This window comes from Passer domesticus, chromosome 4 (assembly GCF_036417665.1).
Source record: "Passer domesticus isolate bPasDom1 chromosome 4, bPasDom1.hap1, whole genome shotgun sequence".
In the NCBI taxonomy this organism is placed as follows: domain Eukaryota; kingdom Metazoa; phylum Chordata; class Aves; order Passeriformes; family Passeridae; genus Passer; species Passer domesticus.
This window is the reverse complement of record NC_087477.1, coordinates 2,677,799-2,699,938: the sequence shown is the minus strand read 5'-3', so window position 1 is coordinate 2,699,938 and position 22,140 is coordinate 2,677,799. Positions and strand designations below refer to the sequence as shown.

At 47.2% G+C, this 22,140-nt stretch overlaps 1 protein-coding gene and 2 long non-coding RNA genes across 4 annotated transcripts; 1 reads left to right on the top strand and 2 right to left on the bottom strand.

Moving 5' to 3' along the window:
* Positions 1–481: 481 nt before the first annotated feature.
* On the top strand, positions 482–13,969 carry LOC135298373 (RNA polymerase II elongation factor ELL2-like). Its single transcript, XM_064415938.1, has 11 exons — positions 482–508; positions 1,881–1,947; positions 3,513–3,617; positions 4,355–4,608; positions 6,453–6,577; positions 6,710–6,800; positions 8,094–8,361; positions 9,103–9,356; positions 9,912–10,036; positions 10,448–10,538; positions 13,393–13,969. Exons 4-11 carry the CDS (start codon positions 4,423–4,425, stop codon positions 13,576–13,578), a joined length of 1,326 nt encoding a protein of 441 aa, XP_064272008.1. The 5' UTR covers positions 482–508; positions 1,881–1,947; positions 3,513–3,617; positions 4,355–4,422; the 3' UTR covers positions 13,579–13,969.
* A 3,042-nt stretch (positions 13,970–17,011) lies between these two features.
* Positions 17,012–19,671, bottom strand: LOC135298386 (uncharacterized). The gene is made up of 3 exons (XR_010360357.1): positions 19,424–19,671; positions 17,578–19,072; positions 17,012–17,422 (listed from the first exon to the last, which is right to left on the bottom strand). It is a non-coding gene; the product is annotated as an uncharacterized LOC135298386 (long non-coding RNA).
* Positions 19,672–20,098: 427 nt separating this feature from the next.
* Positions 20,099–21,838, bottom strand: LOC135298396 (uncharacterized). Of its 2 annotated transcripts, XR_010360374.1 has the most exons (3): positions 21,312–21,838; positions 21,061–21,175; positions 20,099–20,472 (listed from the first exon to the last, which is right to left on the bottom strand). It is a non-coding gene; the product is annotated as an uncharacterized LOC135298396 (long non-coding RNA). The 2 variants fall into 2 exon arrangements; XR_010360373.1 differs by having other exon boundaries at positions 21,061–21,838.
* Positions 21,839–22,140: the final 302 nt, after the last annotated feature.

The window sequence follows — 22,140 nt, the reverse complement described above, 5'->3', positions numbered from 1 at the left end:
TTCCTTTTCTCGGGGGTTCTGCCAAATGTCCTTGTGCCCATAAATCCTGCATTCTTTGTGTCCACCATCAGAGGTGCATCGTTCTTCCCAAGCCTTGCTAACCTCCCCTGTGTCGAGGTCACTGAAGGCTGTCAAGCCCTGCACCTCACCAAGGCAATTGAGCCAACAAGTAACCTGCCTTTCAAAGGCCGGGCCATCCCTTTGAGCTTGGTGGCTGCTTCTTGTTTCATGGGGGTGATCTCCCTTCTTCTTGATGAGCCTTGAAAGCCACCAAGGCCAAACATCCAGGAACACATTTTGCTAAGAAGGATTTTGCATTTTGCAGCCTTTGCAGCAGGATCAGTGTCTGTGGCAGCGGGAGCAGCCGAGGCAGAGCGGGATGGCGGAGCTGCGGGCCTGGGCAGGATCCAGTGTGTTCCGCAGGGCCCCAGCGCGCGCTGCGTCCCGCAGGGCCCCCAGCAGCACTGCCGTGCCCGTCAGGGTGACCCAGAGGCCCCAGGACCAAGAGGTGAGGGGCAGCTGTGGGGCTCTGCGGGCTGGCAGCGGGTGGGGGCTTGGCCATGGTGTTGGTGTCAGGTGCTGCTGAGCCCGCGGGACCTGTTGGGCAGGGCTGGGGCCCCACGGCTGCTCCAGGGCCCCTTGGAGGCAGCTGCCCAGGTGGGAACCACTCACAGGGATGACACACAGGAGGTGCCAGTGGATGTGGGAGGTTCTCTGGTGGATGTGGCACTCAGTGATGACACTGAGGAGGTGCCAGTGAAAGTCACATGTTCTCCATGCTGGGACACTTGGGAAATTCATGCCTGGGCATGGCTCTTGGCCAAAATGCATGGATTTCTCATTGTTCCACGTTGTACTGCACTCACCGAACATGTCAGGGTAAAGGAAACTCTCTGACAGTATTTTCTAGTATTAGGAGGATGTATTAGTATATTCCCAGCTGTGATGCCTAGTGGAGAACTCCAGCCACATGCACATCATTTTCAAAGCTTTTCCACTCTTTGATACAGTTTTAGCAAACATAGAAATTAACCTTAATTGGTTCTAAAGTACAATTCCACTAAGTAATATGCTATCCTCTATTTGGGATTGATGTCTCCTTTCTCATGCTAATTAGTCCACATTTTCCAGTCCATTTATCATACCTTTTTAGATTTTATCTCAGCCAATTGTGCCTTCAGAATGAAGCAGTTGGATGGCAGTAGTTGTTTTTGTTAAAAAATGTACTTAGGCTGAAAAACATTTTAGAGATTTTTAAGTTCTACTGGAATGTGACACTTTCTGTACTAAATTATGAGATCAGCCAAGTAACCCAAATTTGGTATATCTGACTTACCGAGGAGAAACTCTTTCCTCTTCACATCTATGAAGAATTGCATCTAGAGCTGAGGAAAAGAGAAAGGGTTTTCATGCCTCTTGAGAGTCGAAATTCACCTCATGCAGATGAAATTCTTCTTGGAGCTGACTCTACGATGTACTTCCATAGTGCCAGATAAATCCCAGTGTTGGGTCCTGCTCTGAATTCTTAATCTTTTTGTGAACCACTCTCACCTGGATTGTTAGCTGAGCACTGACCAGTTCAACTGTACTCAGGCACTTGATTTCAGGGGAAGCCTGTGCCTATAAATTCCAGCAATTGGGAAAGGATGACCTGCTACTTGAAGGCTTGGCTGCATTAGAGGCTAAGTGAGGGTCACTCTCTCAGGGCACTTTTGTAGCTGGTTGCTTTCAGAGGGAGAACTGTGTCAAAGCAGCCCTTTTGAGTGATGGAACAGCAAACCTTTGCAAGTGCAGCTCTTGTTTAAAATGAAGGGCTTAGTTAATCAGCAGTGATGGAGAGTAGGCTGAAGATTTTACAGAAAATTTCTTCTTCCTTTTAGCCAAATGCCAGCGAGGTGTCGCACAATGGAAGTGTGCAGGATGTCAAATTGTATAACCCACTTGGAGGTATGGTTGCCTTTCATATTTTGCTCAATGTCTGTAAGATTTTCACCTTGGCAATTCATTTTTGCAGCATATTTTTGGGAGAGGGAATCTCTTGTGTTCAGAGCTCTCAGCTGGAGGTGGTTTGGCCTCAGGTCAGCCTTGCAGTCTCTTGTCAGTTCATTCAGGCACTGGTTTGTTTTCCCCTGAGAAAGCCTGCCAGTCCTTCCTTGTTCCCATACTCCTTGATGGGCTGGAATTTGGAGCATGGAGGTCAAGATTTGGACCACCTTATGCACTTAAATTCACAGTTTTGGTAGCTAATGTTTTTGATTTACAATTAGATTTTGGAGTACCTAGGCATTGTGCCTATCCATAAGAATTAATTGCAAATTGAAAGAAAAAATGACTGAGAGGAAGTCGCATGGAGAATTTCCATAAAGTCATTGTGGAGAACCATGCTTTATTTAATTTTTTTGGTCTTGGTCATTAATAAGTCACTGTTATCATATTACTGTGTTGGGTTCTTTTCAAGGAAATTGGAAGGAAGGCATTGGTGTCATCTTCCCAGTGGATTCCATCACTTCCCACAAAGCACAATGTGCTTAGGGGCTGCCATTTGTTGTTAACCTGTTCTGAGTGCTGTTTCCCCAAGGAGCCTGGCTCCAGGCAGACACCAGGTGCACATTCCCCTTGCAGGCACTCCGTGGTGCTGCCTGCAGCAGTGAGCTGAGCCAGGTACAGCCAGCTGCCCTGAGAAAAACAGGCTCTCACCTGGCTGTGGCTGCAGTCACCTGCCTGCAGGGACATCTCTGCCCCTGCACATGCAGCTCTTGCTCTGCCTTAGCCTAGTGCAGAGCATTTTAAGGCAGCACCCTTGGTGGCTTTTTGGAGAGACAACGCTAAACTTCTGAATTCCTCATTCAGGACATTCTGTTTCACATGTGAATGAAGATTTGTGTGATTCTTGGTGGTGGTCTACGTAAATCCTAAGGGAATATTTAACATTCAGTAACTGGGGTCTGAGGACTGGCAGTAGTGAGACGATTGTGGAACTTGGGGCCACTTCTACTTTGGGCTGGCACAGAGAATCTCAGGTGAGACAGCTCTGGTTGCTGATAGGGTAGAGCGTGCCTTTGCAACGTGCTCCATGCAGTATCAGTTTGGGACTGGTGTTTGTCACAGAATCAGAGAATATGTGATTTGGAAGGGATCCACAAGGACATGCAAGTGCAGCTCTGTCCCCAAGAATCCCACCAGGTACCTGTGGACCTTGTCCAAATGCTTCATGAGCTCTGCTGGACTTGGTGCCCTGAGCCCACTAAGGGAGCCTGTCCCAATGCCTGACTACCCTGTGGTGAAGAACTCTTACCTACTTTTCATCCTGATGCTTGGTTATGGTTTCAGGTAATTTTCATTAGAAGTCATTCAGGGGTATCATTTTGGGAGGTCTTTTGCTTGAATGCTGTGGGAAGTCTCTGTACCTACATCGGATTGAGCTTCTCAAAACACCAGCAGTGCCCCCACTCAATAACTGGCATGTTTACCTTGTTCTAAGTAATTGAAGTGTGTGATGTTTGTGTCATTAGGTTTGCAGGCACATATCAGAGAGGCATGGTCCAAAGAACAGGAAGTGGAGAAAGGCATTAAAAGTTTGACCTACATTGAAAGATTGAAGGAGCGTGTAAAGAAAGGTCAGTCTGTGTGTGTGTGATGGGAGAGACAAAGCTCCCGGATGTCTCACCAGGACTCAGAGAGTCTCCATCAGACACCAAGCACGAGTTCCTGGTTTCAAAGCAGTGCCTGGTGTGTCATATCCCCTCCCTCGACCTGCTGGCCACGCTTCCCCTGGTGCAGCCCAGCACACGGTTGCCTTTCTGGGCTGCCGGCACACGGTGCCAGCTCATGCCTGGCCTCTCATCCACCAGCACCTGCAAGTCCTCCCCACCTTCATCCCCAAGCGTGTCTCAGTGCCAGGGCATGTCCCAACCCCAAAGATGCAGCACTTTGCACTTGGCTTTGTTGAATCGCAGGAGGTTCCCAGGGCCCCACTTCCCAAGCTTGTCCTGGTCCTTCTGGATGGCATCCCATGCCTCTGGTGTTGGCAAACTTGCCAAGCTTGCATTTAATCCAAGTGTCCATGCCATTCCTGACATAGCTCACTGCTTGAGCTTACAAACTGGGAAAATCATACAAAAGCACCATGCATAAAAGTAATTTTTCATTAATACCATCCCTCCAATATCATTCGTTTACCAGGTATTTTTAAGGATTGTTTCTTCCCAATGCTTTACTGTTTGGATTCTTACTGATCTATCAATGCTGAACAAACAGAATTTCAGCAGTCTCGGTACATCCTTTTGAATCAACTTCCTTGCCTTCTCCCAACCCCCCATTTGACAACTCTTTTTCTGTTTTTCCTTTACTGAAGTGAAAATACCAGAGCTCAGGAGAGCCCCATGCAGCTCTCCAGATCTTGTGCCTGAGAGGAAGAGAACGATGCCCACGAACCCTGCCAAATTCTTCCAGAGACTTTCCAGGACTGTTTCCCAACGACCCATCAGAGACAGGGTGATTCATTTACTGGCTCTCAAGAATTACAAGAAGCCAGAGCTACTTTCCCACTTAGAAAGAGAGGGAGTTGTGCAAAAGGACAAGGAATCTCTTGGAAAGATCCTTCAGGAGGTGAGATCCTGGAGTCGCTGCCAGCAATGCTAACTCTCAGCTGTCTTACTTCAGGGTTTCAATTAGAAACTAATGAGAGGCTTGGGAAATGCTCCTGGTTTAGATTTTTCCATCAGCTTTACCCAGTTCCCCCCAATGGCAAGCCCATGTGAGGAAAGAAAGAAACCTTCCAAACTTGGGAGGCATTGTTGTTTTTCTAGAATGGCTGGCAATGATAAATTCTTTGTAACATGCTTGCTTCTCGTGCCTTTTTGTAATCCTCTCTCTTTTCCTTGGACTCTTTAACTGCTTCATGGAGGAACTTCAGAGGGTGAAAGTCTCAACTGGATGAAACACTTAGTTGAGGTCCTTAAAATCCTGGGACAAGTTTCAGAGGAGAGAATTTTGGTAGCTGCCTAGGGCAGTATTTCACTTGAAGGGATTTGGTGGCCACTCGATGGTACTTGACTGCTGCTGGGATCTGTGGGGATTGCTTTCCAGGGGAGGGTGTTCCAGGAAAATCCTCCATGATAGAGATGGTTCCCAACTTTGAGCACAGGGGTTCTTTGTTGTCCTGTGTATCAAGTCTTCAAATTCCTTGGCACCTATTATTATTCAGTAACTTTTCCAGGTGTTTGTTTAGTTCCACTGGTATTTCTTTATCATTCCTACAATTCACATTTATGGAAGGATTCAGTGTCTGTTTCCTTCCTTTTCCATATTCCCCGTCCATGTAGGCTGTTACTGAATTATGCTATCATTAAATAGCATATCATGCAGCAATATTTCCTTTTTAGCTATGAAAGAAGGGATTATAGGATTTCAAAGCTCAGCTCCTTAGAAGGTAAGAGGTGGAAAAATCTCCTTTCCCTTTTCTTCTTGTCAATGTTTAAGGAGATTTTGAAGGAGTAGTTTCATGTTTGCAGTGTGAACTGCCTCAAGGTACTGGTTTGCATTCTGAAAGGGCTGTGTGAACAGCACTTCATCCTGAAAACTATTATTCACATTTTTCTTAACTTCGCAGCAGGTGGCATTGTTTTTGGGTATAGATGAAAAACCAGTAGGGTGAATTTGCTGAGCTCTTACACTCACAGCCTTCCTTCTCTTCCAACACAGACTTAGTTGTGCTTTTAAGAAGTAAATTCCTGATTCTGGGTATCTTGGTTACTTTTTAGCTGTTGAAGTGTAGCTCTAGGTAGGTTATCTCCCACAAGTGTTCCATAGGAACCTGTAGTTTCCTCTGAGCAAGCACTTGAGAAAGAAAAGCAGTTCTGTTTGCAGAGACAAATGCCAGCATCCTGTGGAGCTTCATGGGATGGTGAAAGCATGCCCCGTTAGAGGCCCAGGCTGTGCTCTGCCATGGCAATGCAGCTGGGTGAAACAAGAGGGTAGCCAATGTGTTCCTGAGGGTGGAAAAATATGGATTTGCCCATGGAGATGATGTTCTTCAGGTCTTACTCAAAAGATAAGGAAACAGAAAGGAAAAGCCTGGCCTCTCCTTGTATTTCAAATGGTGAAGATTGAGAGCTGTGGCATAGGGGACTTTGACTCTCAAAGCTGTGTTAAAGACCAAAAAACCTGGATCCCTGCTGCAGGGAGAGGTTTTCATAGCATCCATTTCCTCCATGCTTGCAGCACTTTGGCATTTATTTACCTCCCAATTTCTAGAGCCCAAATGGACCACACCTCTTTAATATTGTTACCTCTTACATGTCAGCTGCATTGTTCTTCACATTGAACAAAAGTCCAGGAAAACTGGTGCATGATTTCTTTTCACCTTTGCTTTAGCTTTGCAGTATCAGTTTGACATCTATAGTCTGCCTTTAGGTGAAATGAACATTTATGTTTTAAATGTCTGTCCTTAGGTAGCCAACCTGGATGCAAATGAGAATTCTTTCAGCCTGAAGGAACATTTCTTTAAAGACATCCAGGAAGATTGGCCTGGCTACACTGAAAGAGATAGACAGACATTGGAGGTGACCCTTTCTCAGTAAGTTCAGTCAGGACAACAACCATTTCAAAAAACCCTCTGGGAAATGAAGGTCTGTTTTCCCTGTGAGAAAAGAACGATAACTGTTGATAGTTTTGCTTTGTAACCTGAAATGTTGGACCATCCTTACAGAAAACCAACTCCATCTCAGAATTCCACCAGCACCAGCCAGTCACCATCTCTGGGACCTTCTGAAGGAGATACTCCACCCAGAACTGCTCAGGTATTTTGTGAATTTTTTAAACATTCTCTACTATGAATGATGTTTTATCCCACTTGCTCCTGGTGTCCAAGCTGTGATATGAAGCAGTAGTGCTCTCTTTATATTGTATGAACCTGAGGCGTGTACTTCCAATGGGATTCCTGTATAGTTTTCCAGATGGTTGCAATGTCAAAGCCTGCAACAAGCTTGCACACATGACTTGTTTCTCATGGTGCGTAGGAAACTCTGCTAAGGACAAGATGTGGACATGTTTCTGGTACCTGGCTGTGTCTGTGCAGGGTTCTTGATGATATGGCAGCTCTAGTACTTAAAACATGCACGGTCATGCCAGTGCTACTGTTTGAAGAGAAATCTAAGGGAAGTCTAGAATAAGGACAAATTCCAGTATAAGGCATTTGTAGGAAACTTGTTTTTCTGTCCTAAGCAGCATTTAGGCTCCCATTTTGATTCAGACTATCCCATGTGAGAGGAGGGAACTCTGAATCATCATGGAATAGCTCGGACTTGTTAGGCTTAAAATCAGAGCGTGGTCTTTTTGAAAGAATCTTGGAAAACATTGCATGAAAAGGTTAGTTTCCTAAAGATTAAAAATACTCTTTAAATAGAGGAGGGAGGACACAGCTCTGTTTTTCCCTACTCTTTTCCCAGCCACAGTAGGAAATGTTGCAGGGCCCAGCATCCTCTTAAGTCCTGCCTCCTTGCCCACAGGATTTCTGTCAGCAGGCAGGCACAGAGCTGTGTCTGGCACTCCTGTTCTGAGCTGCTGATGTGCACGGATAGGAGCAGTGTTTGCTCGGTAGTGAAGAGGCTGTGATCCAGGGTTTCCTCTGGAGAACAGCAGGAATGAGACCTGCAGCCAGACTGGGCCTTCCCTCTGTTGTTATCATGTCTGCTTTGGACACGCTGTGATCGGCACCACACCGGTGGCTCCTTGGGGCTGCTTTAGGGAATCATGTGGGTGTGTGACAGCAAGAGCTGAGTGTTTTCCTGGTGTGTCTAAGGAGAAACAGGGAGCAAGATAAAACCAACTTGAGCTCCCCATTTTGGGGAAGCCTTTGATAGAGGTGCTGAAGGGAGTGTCTTTGTCCCAAAGCCTTTGAGCTACAGACTAGGAGAAAGACTTGCTGAATACTGGGGTGAGAAAGTAGGGATGAAATAGAGAACATATTTAGCTGCAGCACTCCTTGTTTGAAAGGCTGTTTTAGGTAAGAAAGGTGTGTTTTCAACCATCGCCAGTTCAGAAATGCTGTTTGTTCAGAATGGGAGGAAAACTAATCGGGATCATCTTTGCAGAAACGGCCTCTGGATTCTGACTTTCTCAGTCCTGTGATGGGCAAGAAGCAGAGGATTGACCAAGAGCCCAGTGATGTCCAGCCAGCAGCTGGTGGCCACTCTCCTTCTTTCTTGGACCTGCCTTCCACATCCTGTTCAATTTTGAACATGTCTCCAAGTGTCAGATCCATTTCCGCTTCCACCGAAGTACAACTGAAAAATAAGGTTCTGACACATTCTGGATTCCCAGTGTCTGCCAGGGTGCAGGGGAAGACTCCCAAGTCCAAAGGTGAGTAAACAGAATGAGAGAGGGTAAAAAAATCCCATCCTTTGGATTTTTATGAAATGCTTGCCATGCTCAAAGCCAAAGAGAAGAGCAGAGAGCTCAGGACCCAGGCAGAAAAGGAGTCACACAATCCAAGTGCAAAGGGTATTAAACTGATGGACTCCTTTCAGATATGCTTCCATTTCATTTTTTTACTGGATATCTATATGTTTTTATGCCCATATCCAGCCTCTCATCCACCAGCACCTCCAAGTCCTCCCCACCTTCATCCCCAGGCGTGCCTCGGTGCCAGGGCATGTCCCAACCCCAGAGATGCAGCACTTTGCACTTGGCCTAGTTGAAACCAATGAGGTTCCCAGGGCCCCAATTCCCAAGCTTGTCCTGGTCCCTGTGGATGGCATCCCATGCCTCTGGTGCTGGCAAACTTGCTGAGAGTGCACATATTCCCACTGTCCATGCCATTCTTGACATAGCCAACGCTTGAGCTTACAAACTGGGGAAATCATATAAAAGCACCATGCATAAAAAGAAGTTTTCATTAAAACCTCCCATCCAGTATCACTCCTTTACCAGGCATTTTACTAACTGTTTCTTTTTAATGCTTTACTATTTGGATTCTTTTATATTTGTAAATGCCCAGCCAATGGAGGTTCAACATTCTTGGTGCATCCTTTGGAATCAACTACCTTGCCTTCTGCAAACCTGCAATTTGAACTCTCTGTTTCTGGTTTTCCCTCACTTTAGGAGAAGAAGCAGAGGTCAGAGGAGCCCAACAAAACAATCCAGGTCCTGTGCCTGAGAAGAAGAGGATGGTGCCTATGAGACTTGCAGACATCGACTGGAGCGGCTGCGCTGCTGTTTACGGCCGACCCTACAGGGACAGGGTGATTCATCTGCTTGCTCTGAGGGATTACAAGGAGCCAGAGTTACTTGCTCGGCTGCAGAGAGATGGAGTCAGGCCAAAGGACAAGGATTCCCTTGGAAAGATCCTTCAGCAGGTGAGATCATGGAGCTTGTACCACCAATTCTTCCATCATGCTGTTCTGCTGTTCATAATTTTACTACTTCCTCACCTGTTCAAATTAGAGACTTTCCCAATACTCCTTCAAGGTAAGTTCCACTGGTATTTCTTTCTGATAGGCTTTCATCAGAGGCACACCCATGGAAAGATGCAGTAGCTCCTTCTTTCCTTTTTAAATATTCCCCATGCACCTGAATGGTGCTGTTGCTGAATTATGCAAGCATTATTATATTAAATTGGATTATTTCCTCTTTAGCTAAGAAAATAGTTTTGGAGCCTAGGCAAAGGACTCAAATTCAACGTCGATACAGTTTTAGTTGATCCCACAGTGACTTTTAAGAACTCATTCCCTGAACCTGCAAAGTTTGTTGCTGTGTTTGCCCAGGGTAGTGGCAGGGCTTTTTCACGCTGCAGACATTCACAACATAATGAGAGCCATGTTCTGCCATCCCAGCTGAAGTAGCTCCTTTAGATTTCTATAGTTTGCATATAGGTATAATGAAGATTTGTTTTCCTAAACGTCTGCCTGTAGGTAGCCAACGTGAATGCAAAGGAGAATTCCTTTAGTCTGAAGGAACATCTGTTTCAAACCCTTCAGAGTGATTGGCCTGGCTACAGTAAAATCGAAAGAAAGAGTTTGAAGTCAATACTTTCTAGGTAAGTTCAGTCTCTTGGGGAAGGAAAAGAGCCTTTTTAGAAAAAAAGCCCTGGGAAATGAAGCCTAGATTCTTAGAATATGCTGCACCAGCAGAGGCCCATCAGGGTCATGGAATCCAACTCCTGGCCCTGCACAGACACCACGAGAATCACACCCTGTGCCCAAGAGAGTTGTCCAAACTGTTCTTGAGCCCTTGCTGCAGTGACCACTGGCCTGGGGAGCCTGTTGCAGTGCTCAAGCACCCTCTGGGCCATGAATGTTTTCCTGATGTCCTGCCTAAAGTTCCCTCAACTCTGCTTCATGTTTTTTCCTTGAGTCCTGACACTGAAGGTCTGTTTTCCCTGCAAGGAAAGAACTATGACAGTTGATATTTAGGCTTTGTAACATGAACTCTTGGACCATCCATACAGAAAATCAGCTCCATCTCAGAACCCCACCAGCAGCAGCCAAGCAACGTCTCCAAGGCCTTCTGAGACAGATGCTCCAGCAAGACCTGCTCAGGTATTTTGTGCATTTTTAATATTCTGCATTGTATAGTAAATTTTAGCAGACTTGCTGGTGATGTAGAAGCTGTGATGGGAATGTGCAGGATCAGGCCTAGGCATGTTTTGCCACACACTGCTGTGACCTCAAGGTTATGATAAGAAGAGAGGATCCAGCAGGGGTGGAGCAGCATTGTCCTGATCCAACTTTCTGCTCTGCCTGGAGACTTGAGCTCAGTCCCCACCCTCAACTCATTCCCTGGAGAAGGGCTCAAATGGCTGGCTCTGCTTGTGTGACAGAACTGCATGAGAAATCTCCTGTGCATAAGAGGCTGCACCAGGCTGGGGCAGATGGAACCCTCTTGCTATCTTCTCCCTCTGTCTCTCTGTCACTCTCATTGTTGACCCCAGCTCTGCACTATCCACATGGCTGGACAAAACACAGCACCTACAGAATGGTGCTATTCCCTCACTCCCTCCTCTGCCTTAATTTCTCTCCTCCCTCCCTCTGCCTGGGCACAGCACGGCTGTCCTGTTCTACTCCATCCCCGGCCCTGAGGTTTGCTGTGCCTGTGGGGAGCTTGTGGCCGTGTGTTGTGGCTCGTGAGGCAGCACCTTTGAGAAGCTCCTTGGGAGGAGCTGAGAGATGACTGAAGGGCCCTGAGCAACAGCAAGGGCTCCTTGGTAACCACTTGTGAAACTCTCTTGTACAAGTTTAAAGGCTTGTTAGCCAACAGCTTTTGAGTCTGCGGAGTGGGTGAGCCTGCTGGATTTAAGACAGCTGTACCTAAATGCACAAGAGTTTCTGGACATGTGACTGGTGTCTGTGTTCATCCTGATGAGAATTCACAACCAACCACAACATCCTGTACTCATGGGTTGTAATAGTGAAGCATTAATCTTGTTTTTAATGCATAAAACTCCAAAACAGCCAGGTTCCTCTGTAATAAATTATGTGGGTGTTTGATAGCAAAAGCTGAGTCTTTTCCTGGTGTGTGCAAGCAGTAATTGGGACCTAGACAAAAGTTACCTGGCATCCCCATTTTGGGGAAGCTTTGCTGGAGCTGCTGAAGGGAGCGTCTACTTCCCAAAGCCTTTTAGCAGTAGACTTGGAGAAGGTCTTGCTAAGTGCTAAGATGAGAAAGTAGGAATGCAGAAGAGCAGATATTTACCTGCAGGTCTTCCAGGTTTGACAGTTATTTTTAATTAAAAATAGTGCATTTTAAAACTTTGCCAATTCACAGATGCTGCTTTTTTAGAATGGAGAGCAAAACCTGATTGTGATCATAGAAGAATGAATTATTTTGTTGTTGTTGCAGATACGGCCTTGGGCTTCTGGCTTTATCAGTCCTGTCAGGAGCAAGAAGCAGAGAACTGAGCAGTAGCCCAGTTACATCCAGGCAGCAGCTGGTGGCCACTCTTCTTCCTGGGTGCTGGCTTTAACATTCCATTCTATGGGGATGTCAAAGCCATCCCTGTAGAATGGGATGTCAAAGCCAGCACCCTGTCTCCAAGTCTGGGCTCCATTTCCCCTGCACCCTTTAGGTTCAAGAAAAAGACAAATGTTGGAGTTCTAGAATGCCAGCAGTTGTGTAGAGGACTAGCATGTCCAAAAAGATGTGAAGAGAGCTGGGGAGGCTGAAGCAGTAGTGTCCCTTGGATTTCAATGAAGGTATTAATGTGCTGCTTTTCCCAACTCCAGTGTGGACAATGATGGAGTAAAATTTGATTATTAAGAGAAGCCTCTGCCCGAATTTTGGTGCAACCAAGACCATATTTCAGAGTTAATACTACAGATGTTGTTTACAAGTAAATGTGAACTAGGGAGCTAGAAAGGTAAAGGAGGAGATGGGCCAGGTGGGGGGAAGTGCAGAGATGAACACCGAGGTGGGTGAGGCCCGGACGGGCCCTCCCTTCCTGCAGTGCAGCTGCACAGGCTCAGCTGCAGCAGTGCTGCTGCATCCCCTCATGGCATTTGCAGGAGGGGAGGGAGAAGTGTGTGTGTGGTCTAAAGCCCTGGAAATTGCTCACAGCTTGTGTCAGGGCAGTGGTGTTGGCAGGGGCAGCCAGGCCTCCTGCAGCTCTGGGGCTCTGGGGCAGCTGCGGCCTTTGGAGCAGGCGCGGCAGGGCCCCGGCTCACATTGCTCCGGGACCACCCAAAATGTGGAAAGGCATCTGTGGTTTTCTTTTCAAAACTATCCTGCATACTACTGAGGTGTATCAGGCCTGGCATGCATCCTTGGCACAAGTTGTTGTCTGTCCTGCTACTGAATTTCAACTTGTTAGCAATTTACTGCTTGTAAATATTAATCTCAGGGTGGTTTGAAGGAATTGAAGGAAAAACTGCCTGATGTGGAGGGAGTTTTTTTCATCCAATAAGAACCAGACCTTAAGGCCTAGAGGAGCAGAAGCATTGGTGTGAGAGTGCTGGGAAGTGGCATCTATTATTCTCATTGCCACTTCATCTTGGATTTGTATCATGAGCTTGATAAACCTCACACCTGTTGATTTGAGGGAGAAGGGAATGAAGAAGGTTTGACTCCCATCGGTGGCTTTGAGCATTAATGAGTTTTGCCCTCCTGAGGAGCTGACGCGCTTTGGGTTTTTGTTGTTGTAGTTTCTGACTTGTCTAGAGTTTGTTTTTTGGTCTGCATTATAACTGCCTCAGTTTGCCATGTTCCCTCAAGAGTGGTGCTCACAGAGAAAAATAGCTCAAAAGATAAACTCAGTGTATATTTTCTGTTTTACATGAATAAAACCAGACTGGACTAGCTGAGTGTGCCTCAAGGCTATTTTGTAGGAAAGGTCAGGAAATTCTAAACTCTGCAGAAATGTTGGCATGCACTGATTTTCTTTTGATTTCTCCTTCATAGGGTAGCCCCAGCTACTCCGAGATGAAGAGCAGGTGCCACAGGAGCAGTAGCTCCACAAAAAGCTGTCCCACATTCAGCAATGAGTATCTGAATTTGGCAAGCAGCAAGTCCTGGAGTCCTGGCACCAGTCTTCTGCTTCAGCAAAGGATCATCTATGAGCTCCAGCTGTTTTATTTTAAAAGATGATTAGCTTTTTAGGTTTCTTCAAGTTAGTAATAAGGAGATGATTATTTGTTAAAAATGTAGGATTAGTTAGTCTACGATTAGAGACTTTAGTATTGAACTTTAGCAATAAAAAAGTTGCATTATTGTTAACTCCTTCTCTTATCATCAGTTTTATCATATTTGGAGAGTCTTTCTTCTGGTCAATTCTTCTCTTCAAGACTTAGCTCTGTCCACTGAATGAAACTTATCAGTAGAGAATGGAAGCCCAGTACCTTTATTATAAAATTGTGCACATATTAAGAAAATATTGTAGCAAATGGAATTTCTTTATGACAAGAATAAGCCTGTTTTCTGATTTACTTGTTAATTTAAAATCTTTGCCTTAAGGGATGGAAAGGGTAGAGGACAACCTCCACCCCAAATGACCTTGTTGTGGAGGGTTGCAGAGGAGTGCCCATGGGCTGCTCTAAGCTGTCAGCTGAAGCAGCTCCCAGGACTGCTGGCAGATCATGGCCTCACCTTGTCATGAGCCGGGGAAGATCCAGATCTCTGTAAGGGTTTTGTAAAAGACATGGAAAAGCGTTGGAGGCAAGGTACATCAATTGGTTTAAAAAGAGAAATTCCGTTCAAGTGTCCCTTCAGGATCGCTATCAGTTTTGTAGATTTCTCCAAACTAGTCAGTCACAACCTGTCTTTCTAGAGAGACACAGATGTTGATTCCTGCACAGACCAATGGGGACTTTGATGTCTAGTTATTTTCCTAAATTTCCTGCCATTTATTTATTCAGCTGAAAAAGAGGACATGTTAGCAACAAGACCATAATCTTCTCTTGGGAAAGGATATGAAATTGTCTGAGGGAGGATAATATTTGGGAACACTCAAAGGTGGCTGGGAATGCCCCTTTCTTCCTTGCAGAGTATTCTACAAATTCCTCCATTGTCCCCAAGACAACGATATTGAGTCCCTGTATGTGAGAGCCCTTGGGGTGTTTTGTGATTGAACACCTGAGCCGTTGTTGCCCTTCTGTTCTCCTTCAAGCCAAGTTCAAGAAATGTCACCTCCTAAACCCTGAGACTTGGGTCCATTTTTGCCTGGCTCAGGGGGTGCTCCTCCAGCTCTGCAGTGCAGCAGCCCCAGGGACGCTGCCGTGGGGGGCATGGGGTGAATTGTGCTGGGCTGCCTCCCCTGGGCCTGCTGGCTGCTGCTGCTTGACAGAGTGTGCCAGAGTGCTGCTGCCCAGGATGGGCTGACACTGAGGACTTTTCATAGTTACCCCTTCATGACATATCTTTCCCTTGATGGGATTTCTTCTAACTCACTCTACACTGCATTAGAAAATTTTATTTCCATGCTTTAACAAATTGAAGCTTCAAATTCTCATCTATATTTTCCCCTCCAGTCCCTTATGTGTTGGGGCTGGCTTCCCTTGGGGGCAGATGTATCAATGTACTGATCCCATCCCCTTTTATTGCTGCAGGAGTGCTTAGGAACACTTCAAATGGTCCTTTCCACTTTTCTTTAAGTGCCTTTTTACTCTGCTTTCTGACATAAGACACAGTCCCCAGGTTGATGAGGAAGTGCCTGAGGCACCAGGGATGGTCAGAAATTTGTGGAAAGATGAGAGCACTTTCCACAAAGAAGATAAAAAGGGACTGAAATTATTCCTATCATAAGACTTTCTCTAGAAAGGATTGGAATTTGTAGTGCCTTCCACAGGGCATTTCCGATGGGCTCACTTTTTCTTTAGAAGCCACTGGAATTCTGAACCTCAAGAGTGCAAGGGGAAGCACTGGTGGGCACTTCAGTGAGTTTTCCTGGCCATATTTACTAATTTCTGCTTTTAGACTCTGCTTTGTTCTCTCAGCCTTGCTGCTGGGAATGACCTCCATGGGCTGAGTAGGTCCCATTTAACTGGGAGTGTTTTACATAACTTTTGCAGTTTCAGCTATGAAATGAAGATCTGTATCTGATGACATTCCAAAAGGAATCAGGGAATTCCGAATCTTAGTAGTTTTTCTCTTATTATTACTTGAGGTAATTATTTAGGCTTCTTGTTGTTGTTGTTTTGTTTTTTTTTTTTTTTTTTTTTTTTTTTTGTGACAAGGAAAATCCTCTGGCCATGCAGAAAATGGGTCCACTAAACTGTAGAAAGATTGCTGGCTGAACAATGCCATGACATTCTCCTGTGGGAACTGGACAACCTGGCCTGCAGTTTACAGAGTTACTCTGTACTGTCCCCAGAACAAGACAGACCATGTGCTGTCCTCGAACAGATACATCAAGGAAGAAGGAGCATTGTGCCCAGATGAAACTAAATGCCAAGCACGTCATGGGAACCCCTGCAGAGGCTCTGGCTTGGTGGCAGAGGCTGTCACAGCACTGCCAACAGCAACTGTGCAGCCAGAGCCGCAGAATTTGTCACTGCTGGCCTGAAAGTGCCAGCCCTGGATGGAAATGTCAGCAGGAGCTCATGCTCTGCCTCCCCATGCTGACAAATCCCTGCAATCCCTCCTGCTGTGCTCTGTGGCAGCACTGCCAGAGGAGGCAGAGGATGTGACACATCCTCAGGGACACCTCGGGCTGGCTCTGCAGCAGGACCTTCCCTTGGCCCATGCTCACTTCTGCAGACAGCTATGGCCATGAGCCTCACACACTCCTTGCTTTTTGGGGCAAATCCCTTCGGCTTTGGTAATTTAACGCTCTGAAAGGGGCCAAAGACTTAACCCTCTTTTTCTGAAAAAGCAGATGGTGGGCAGTTCTTCAGCCCACTGAATTAAAAATAAATTCTTTTGACCCAAGTAGCCTCCAAGCACATATTTTGGGAAGGAATTACTTTCCCACACATGGTGCACTTTCCCTCTTTTACTGCTAACAAAATCCCAGTGTTTGATGCAAACAGCCCCAGGATATGTTCATGAATAGCTCATCAAATAGCTCACAATCAGCCCCTTGAGAAAAGCAAAGTGTGCTTTCTAATGTAACCAGTTAGTTTGAGTTTTGAATGTTTTGCATTTGCAACTGAGGCCCTGTAAGCAATTCTAATTGTTGTCAGTAGGTGAGATACTTCTGAACAAAGAAATCACTTTTACCTGGCATGTACCTGGTCATACAAAAGAATGGATGTTTGGAGAGTGTGTTTTTATAATGTCATATGTTCAAGATGGGACACACACAGAGTGTACAACATCTCTCCTTTATACTTTTCTTTTATAAATACATAGTTCTAAGAAATTATAATTTTTGCTTGGCAGGAAAGGTCAAGGACTCAGTAGTAAACACCTGTCAAGCCTCCTGGACCTCCGTTCTGGCCATCCACAGTCATAGGGTGCTACTTCAAATTATTTTTTTCAGTCAACAGTAGCAGACATAAGCCCCAGGGCACCAACGTGCCCCCTTTCTGTATCATCAGCAACAGAAATCAGTTTTAAATTTTTAGAATTTCCAATTCCCAAATGTAAAAAATTATGTATTTTCGCATGCAAACTATGATGGCTTTTGCTGACGTTTTTAACATTTCACAGGGCCAAAGAGGATTCAGATTTCTGAAGTTTTACAAAATAGAGATGCAAATGTCATAGAAAGCACAGCAAGGACGAAAGTTTAATCACCCTGAAAAAACCTCTCTTACTGAAGTATCCATAGAATCACAGCTTCACCCAGAGTGCACCGATACCACCTTACCCTGTCCATGAGCCATCCTGGAAATGCAGAGCATGCCAGCCCCAAGTCTGGTTCTAGTGCCCGTTCTTATGCACAATTGTCTCCAAAATCTGCAGCAGCACAAGCCAAGGTGAGGGCAAAGCCCATTCTGAGGATGCCTTGGGGACCCTCCACGCCTGTTCCGAGCTCAGGGGACAGCAGGTTCTGCCACAGCAGCAGAAATTACATTACGTGTTAGTAAATGCAGCACTTAGAGTAGCAACTAAATAGTCCTATCTCAGAGTTAAATGTTCAATTCTTCATAAATGCAGTACCTAAACCAGTTAACTCCCACCTACACCCCAGACATCCACCTATACCTGCTTGTGTAAATTGTATTTTCCACTCCACTCCCTAGCCCTTCTCTCAGCACAGTCCTCAAGCCCTCAACCAGGCACAAGCCAACTTCTCACCTGGCTGTTAGTAATTACCTGTTGGTAATTACCTGAGCACCTGCCCCACCCACAGCAGCTGTGCAGGTCCCTGACTGCTGGGAGAACAGGCTTGAAATGCAGACCCAACCCCAGAACAACAACAACAACAAAAAAAACCCCAAAAAACCAAAAACAACCAAAAAAACCCCCAAAAAAACCAAAACAAGACAAAACAAAACAAACAAACAAACAAAAAAAAAACAAACCCAAAAAACCCCCAAAACAAACAAAAAAAAAACACCACAAAGAAACAAACAAACAAACAAAATTTACGACATTTTTAAATAATTTCAGACTGGTAAAAGATCAGGACATAAAGAGATTTGTTTATTCCCTTCAAGAAAAAGTTTACATCCTTCTCTGTGAAGGGAAGTCACGGTTTTTTGTTGAAGCAGAAGAAGCATGTTTTATGAGCCCAGTTTCCTACCTCTCTTGTCCCTGCAGTGGGGACAAGCCTTTGTTCCAAGTTTGACTGAAGCTTCGGGAAGCAGCTTTGCCTGCAGAGGGCACACAGAAGCATGACACCTTTGCCTCCTGTGCACCTACAATTTCTACACCATCATTATCACTGCTCGGGTGACTGAGCAAGCTGACAGAGTGTGACAGATAGTCTGTCGTGTACAGAAAGTCACAGAAAGAAGAAGGGAGGGAGAAAACAGGGAAGATGACAATGCAAAAGATGTTGAAGGAGTGTGGCAAGGATTGAGGATTAAGAGACAGAAATAAGAAGAGACCATACCCCTTAGCTGTCAAGTGCTGAGGGGAAACTGCAAGTACTTGCATATTTGAGCTCACCACCTGGACTTGCATGCCTTGTCCACATTACCATTATTTCAATAATTTTGATTCCTGGACAAGCTGTCAGGTCCCCAGTACCAGTCCTACCTCCCTTCCAGAAGTCTCTGGGCAGAGAGTTGAAAATAGATCAGGGGTTACCTGTTACTCCATAAGCATTCAAGACAGCCAGAGAGCTTCCAGGAAAAAGGCCTTAGTGAGTGCCCAGGACAAAGAGATTTTAAGCAAGTGGAAGAAGGAGGTATTGATGGAGGATCACAGCTCTGTTGAGGTTTAACCTTTCAAAGGTTTGTTGCTTTTGAAATAGAGATTTTTGGAGCTCCCTTGAGTTAGCAATATGAATTCAGCATTTAAATTTTAGCTTGTAGAATTATGTGTTGAATTTTAACCTATAACTTAAGAAACCTTTTCACACAGGCTCAGCTGTGACCAGCAAGACCTGGGCCTGGAGCTGCAGCTGGTCTCCTCTGCTCTGCAGGTGCTCTCGTCCTCAGTGGGAACTGGGGGAGGCCAAAGGACACTGGTTCTTCTGATCCTGCAGATGAAGTTCGGCACATCTCCTGGACAGGGACAGCAGATGGGACATCTGGGAAGCAAAGGGAACACTGAGTCAGTATGGGGACGTTTCCCTTGGCAGCAGCTGCACTTCCATCAGGGAAGAGGAAATGTCAGAGCCTCCCCAGGAGGGTCAGAAAGAGAAAGCAGCCGAGCGGGCTGGGCTGTGGCGAGCACAGCCGCGGCGGGACCATCCCGCAGCCCCGGCAGCCCGGCAGAGCCGGCACAGCTCCCGGGCCCTGCCGGCACAGCTGCCTTGCCCAAGGACAGCCCCTGTGCCAGCCGGGGCAGCTGCGCTGAGCAGCCCCAGCACGGGCAGGGCCCACGGCCACAGCCCACGCCAGCCTCAGCCCACCCTGCCTCCCCGGCCATGGGGCCTCACCCGGGCTCTCTCCAGGCTGGCAGCAGCAGGGCCCTGCTCACTGCTCCTGCTGCTGGCACTCAGCTTCTCCCTGCTGGCTCCTGGCAGTCTCTGGCTGTTCTCAAGGTTTTCTTTGCAGCTGTGGCAAAAGTGGAGGCTCTGGAATTGGTTCCAAGGCCTGTCAGAGCTGCAGTCCCAGAGCCCTCTGTGCTCCCTGCTGGCCCCTCCATCCCCTCAGCCCCACCCATGCTCTCGCCAAACCCCCAGCCCCCTTCAGCTTCTTCAGCCCCTCACAGTCCTCTCACCTCCCTCAGTCCCTTCTGACCCATCCCATCCCCTTAGACCCGCCAGCCCCTCAGCCTGTGCCACTTGCCTGTCACCTCAGTGCCACCATGGCCCTGGGCTGCCCCACAGCCCTCAGCCCCAGCAGCAGCTCAGGGTCAGCGTCCCTTCAGCACCACCGCCCCCTCAGCCCCCTCAGTCTCACCATCCTTCAGCAGCTCCTCAGGGGACAGTGCCTGGGGCCACCGGCAGCTCCCAGCGCTCCAGGGACAGCCGGGGCTGGAACTGCTGCTGCGCCCGGCCCGGCCGCCAGCTCGGACCCAGCACAGGGAGAGGGGACAGAGCGGGCACAGGGGGAAAAGCACGAGTGAGGGAGGAAGCAGAGCAGGGCAAGAGGTTAAAAAGAGGCGTCTACAGATATCAATCTATTTAGCTAAACCCCCATATACAAATATAAATATGCATTTACAAATGTATATATATAAATGTAACTATACACAGGTATAAGTGCAACTGTGCACATCTATAACTACACCAACACATCTAAAGCTATAACGATATACATCTAAAACAAAAAAAAAATTAACTGTACAGATCTCTACCTATATAGATAAATATAATTACATAAATCTATAAATACAACTACCTAGATAAATAAACATAACTATGCGCATCTATAAATATAACTAGAGACAGAGGAATTCTACCTGCCCGATGGTCACAGCCTCTCCCTCTGTCTCTTCCTGCCACACAGGGCAGCCCTCCTGCAGAGGTCAATCACACAGGATCTGGGAAGCAAAGGAAACACTGAGTCAATATTGGCCCTTGTGCACGTGTTCCTTGAGCACCAATTGTCCTTCTATGAGGGACTGTCAAAGATGGCCCGAAAGGCAAACTCTCACTTGGCAATTTGAAGCCTGCTCTTTAAAGAACAGGGATCCTTCCAAGTGTTCAAAACTGAATTGTGTAAAGCATTTAAGTATCCTGATAAAGTCTCAGCAAAGGCTTGAGCTTGAAACACAGACAGTCTCAGTGACAGAGAGACCTCAGTCCTCACTGAAGTGGCCGAAGCTGAAGCTGCTGGGAGCTGAGTTATGAACCAAACTGGGACACCCAGCTTGGTGACACAACTGCCACAAGGTCAGCTTTATTCCCTGCTCTCTTGCCACAGCAGTGGACTCAGTGTCAGAGCCTCTGGAGAAGCGTGGAGGGCAGGGCTCGGGGAGGCTGTGGCAGTGCAGGATTTGAACTAAAGGCACCAGGCAGCACCAGCCCTGCAGACAGGAACTCAACTCTGCTCATCTCCCTTGCTGCCAGAGGCAGGCTCAGAGCAGCCATCTCACACCTCTCTAAACCAATGGGGGCTCTGTCCTTACCAAGCTCCTCAGGCTCTGGCAAACTGTTCCTCTCAGTGCCAGATGAGGCTTCCTCTGCTGCAGCCTGGTTCACAGGCTCGCCTCCAGAAGACTTAGGCACAACATTAATATTGCCCTTGAAAGAACAATGGAAAGAAAGAAAACTCAAGATCATTTGGTATTTTCTTGGAATCATATCAGGGATACAGTTTCTCTTCTTCTCCATGTAAGCTCTCAGCTCAGCCTCTTACTTTCCCCTCCAATGGAGTTACCTGTGCAGAGAGAGACCTTTCAGGCAGGGATCTCCCGGATCATTTGCTCAATGGCAAAGCCAAGATCCACTGGTGACTGCTCTTCCCCAGGTGTGTTCTGTGTGGAGCTGGACACTGTCAATGCTGCACAACCAGCACTGCCAGCTGGAGTGCTGGACGCTAAAGTGCCTGGGGTGGCTGCAAGAATCCAAACATATTGGTCAGGCTCCACAATGTGGCTCTAGGACACAGATCTCTATTGCTGCCTTGGATCAAACATCACAGGAAGCATGCAGGAAAAAAAACAGGCAGAGAATTTTTTGGCCTTCTAGGTTCCTCTTCCTAATAGGCTTGACAATTTCTGGCTGAGAATGACAGAGCCTTGTGGAAAAATACTTCAAACGTCACTTTTCATTACGTTTTGGAAAAACAAGGCTACAACTCTTTTCCTGCCTCGTGGGTTGAAGGCTGGGGGCTGCTGCTCCCTGTGGAGCTGCTGGAAGCTGCAGGGCTGGACCCTGAGCACCTCCCGCTGGGCGGGCGGTGGCCGTTCCCCGTAGAGCTCCTGCAAGCGGCTCGGCCCCTCCCGCCGGGCCGGCACTGGCTGGTCCCTGTGCAGCAGCAGGAAGCCGCAGGGCGGGCACCGGGCGAGCAGCGGCCGCTCCCGGGGCAGCGACTGGAAGCGCCTGCACCGGTCCCGCCCGTCCGGCAGCGGCCGCGCCCCGGGGAGCTGCCGGGAGCCGCAGGGCGGGCGCCTGCGGCCCTCCCGGCCCGCCGCCGGCCGCCGCCTGTCGGCCGCGCTCCGGCGCCTGACGCGGAGCAGGAGGTCGGGGCGGTCGCGGCGGAAGCA

What these genes read in the sequence shown, in the direction of transcription:
- LOC135298373 (XM_064415938.1), top strand. Translation starts at nt 4,423, where the DNA reads ATGCCCACGAACCCTGCCAAATTCTTCCAGAGACTTTCCAGGACTGTT. An exon ending in TTGGAGGTGACCCTTTCTCA is followed by an intron (nt 6,578 to 6,709) that starts GTAAGTTCAGTC and finishes CCATCCTTACAG; the next exon opens with AAAACCAACTCCATCTCAGA. An exon ending in CTCCACCCAGAACTGCTCAG is followed by an intron (nt 6,801 to 8,093) that starts GTATTTTGTGAA and finishes TCATCTTTGCAG; the next exon opens with AAACGGCCTCTGGATTCTGA.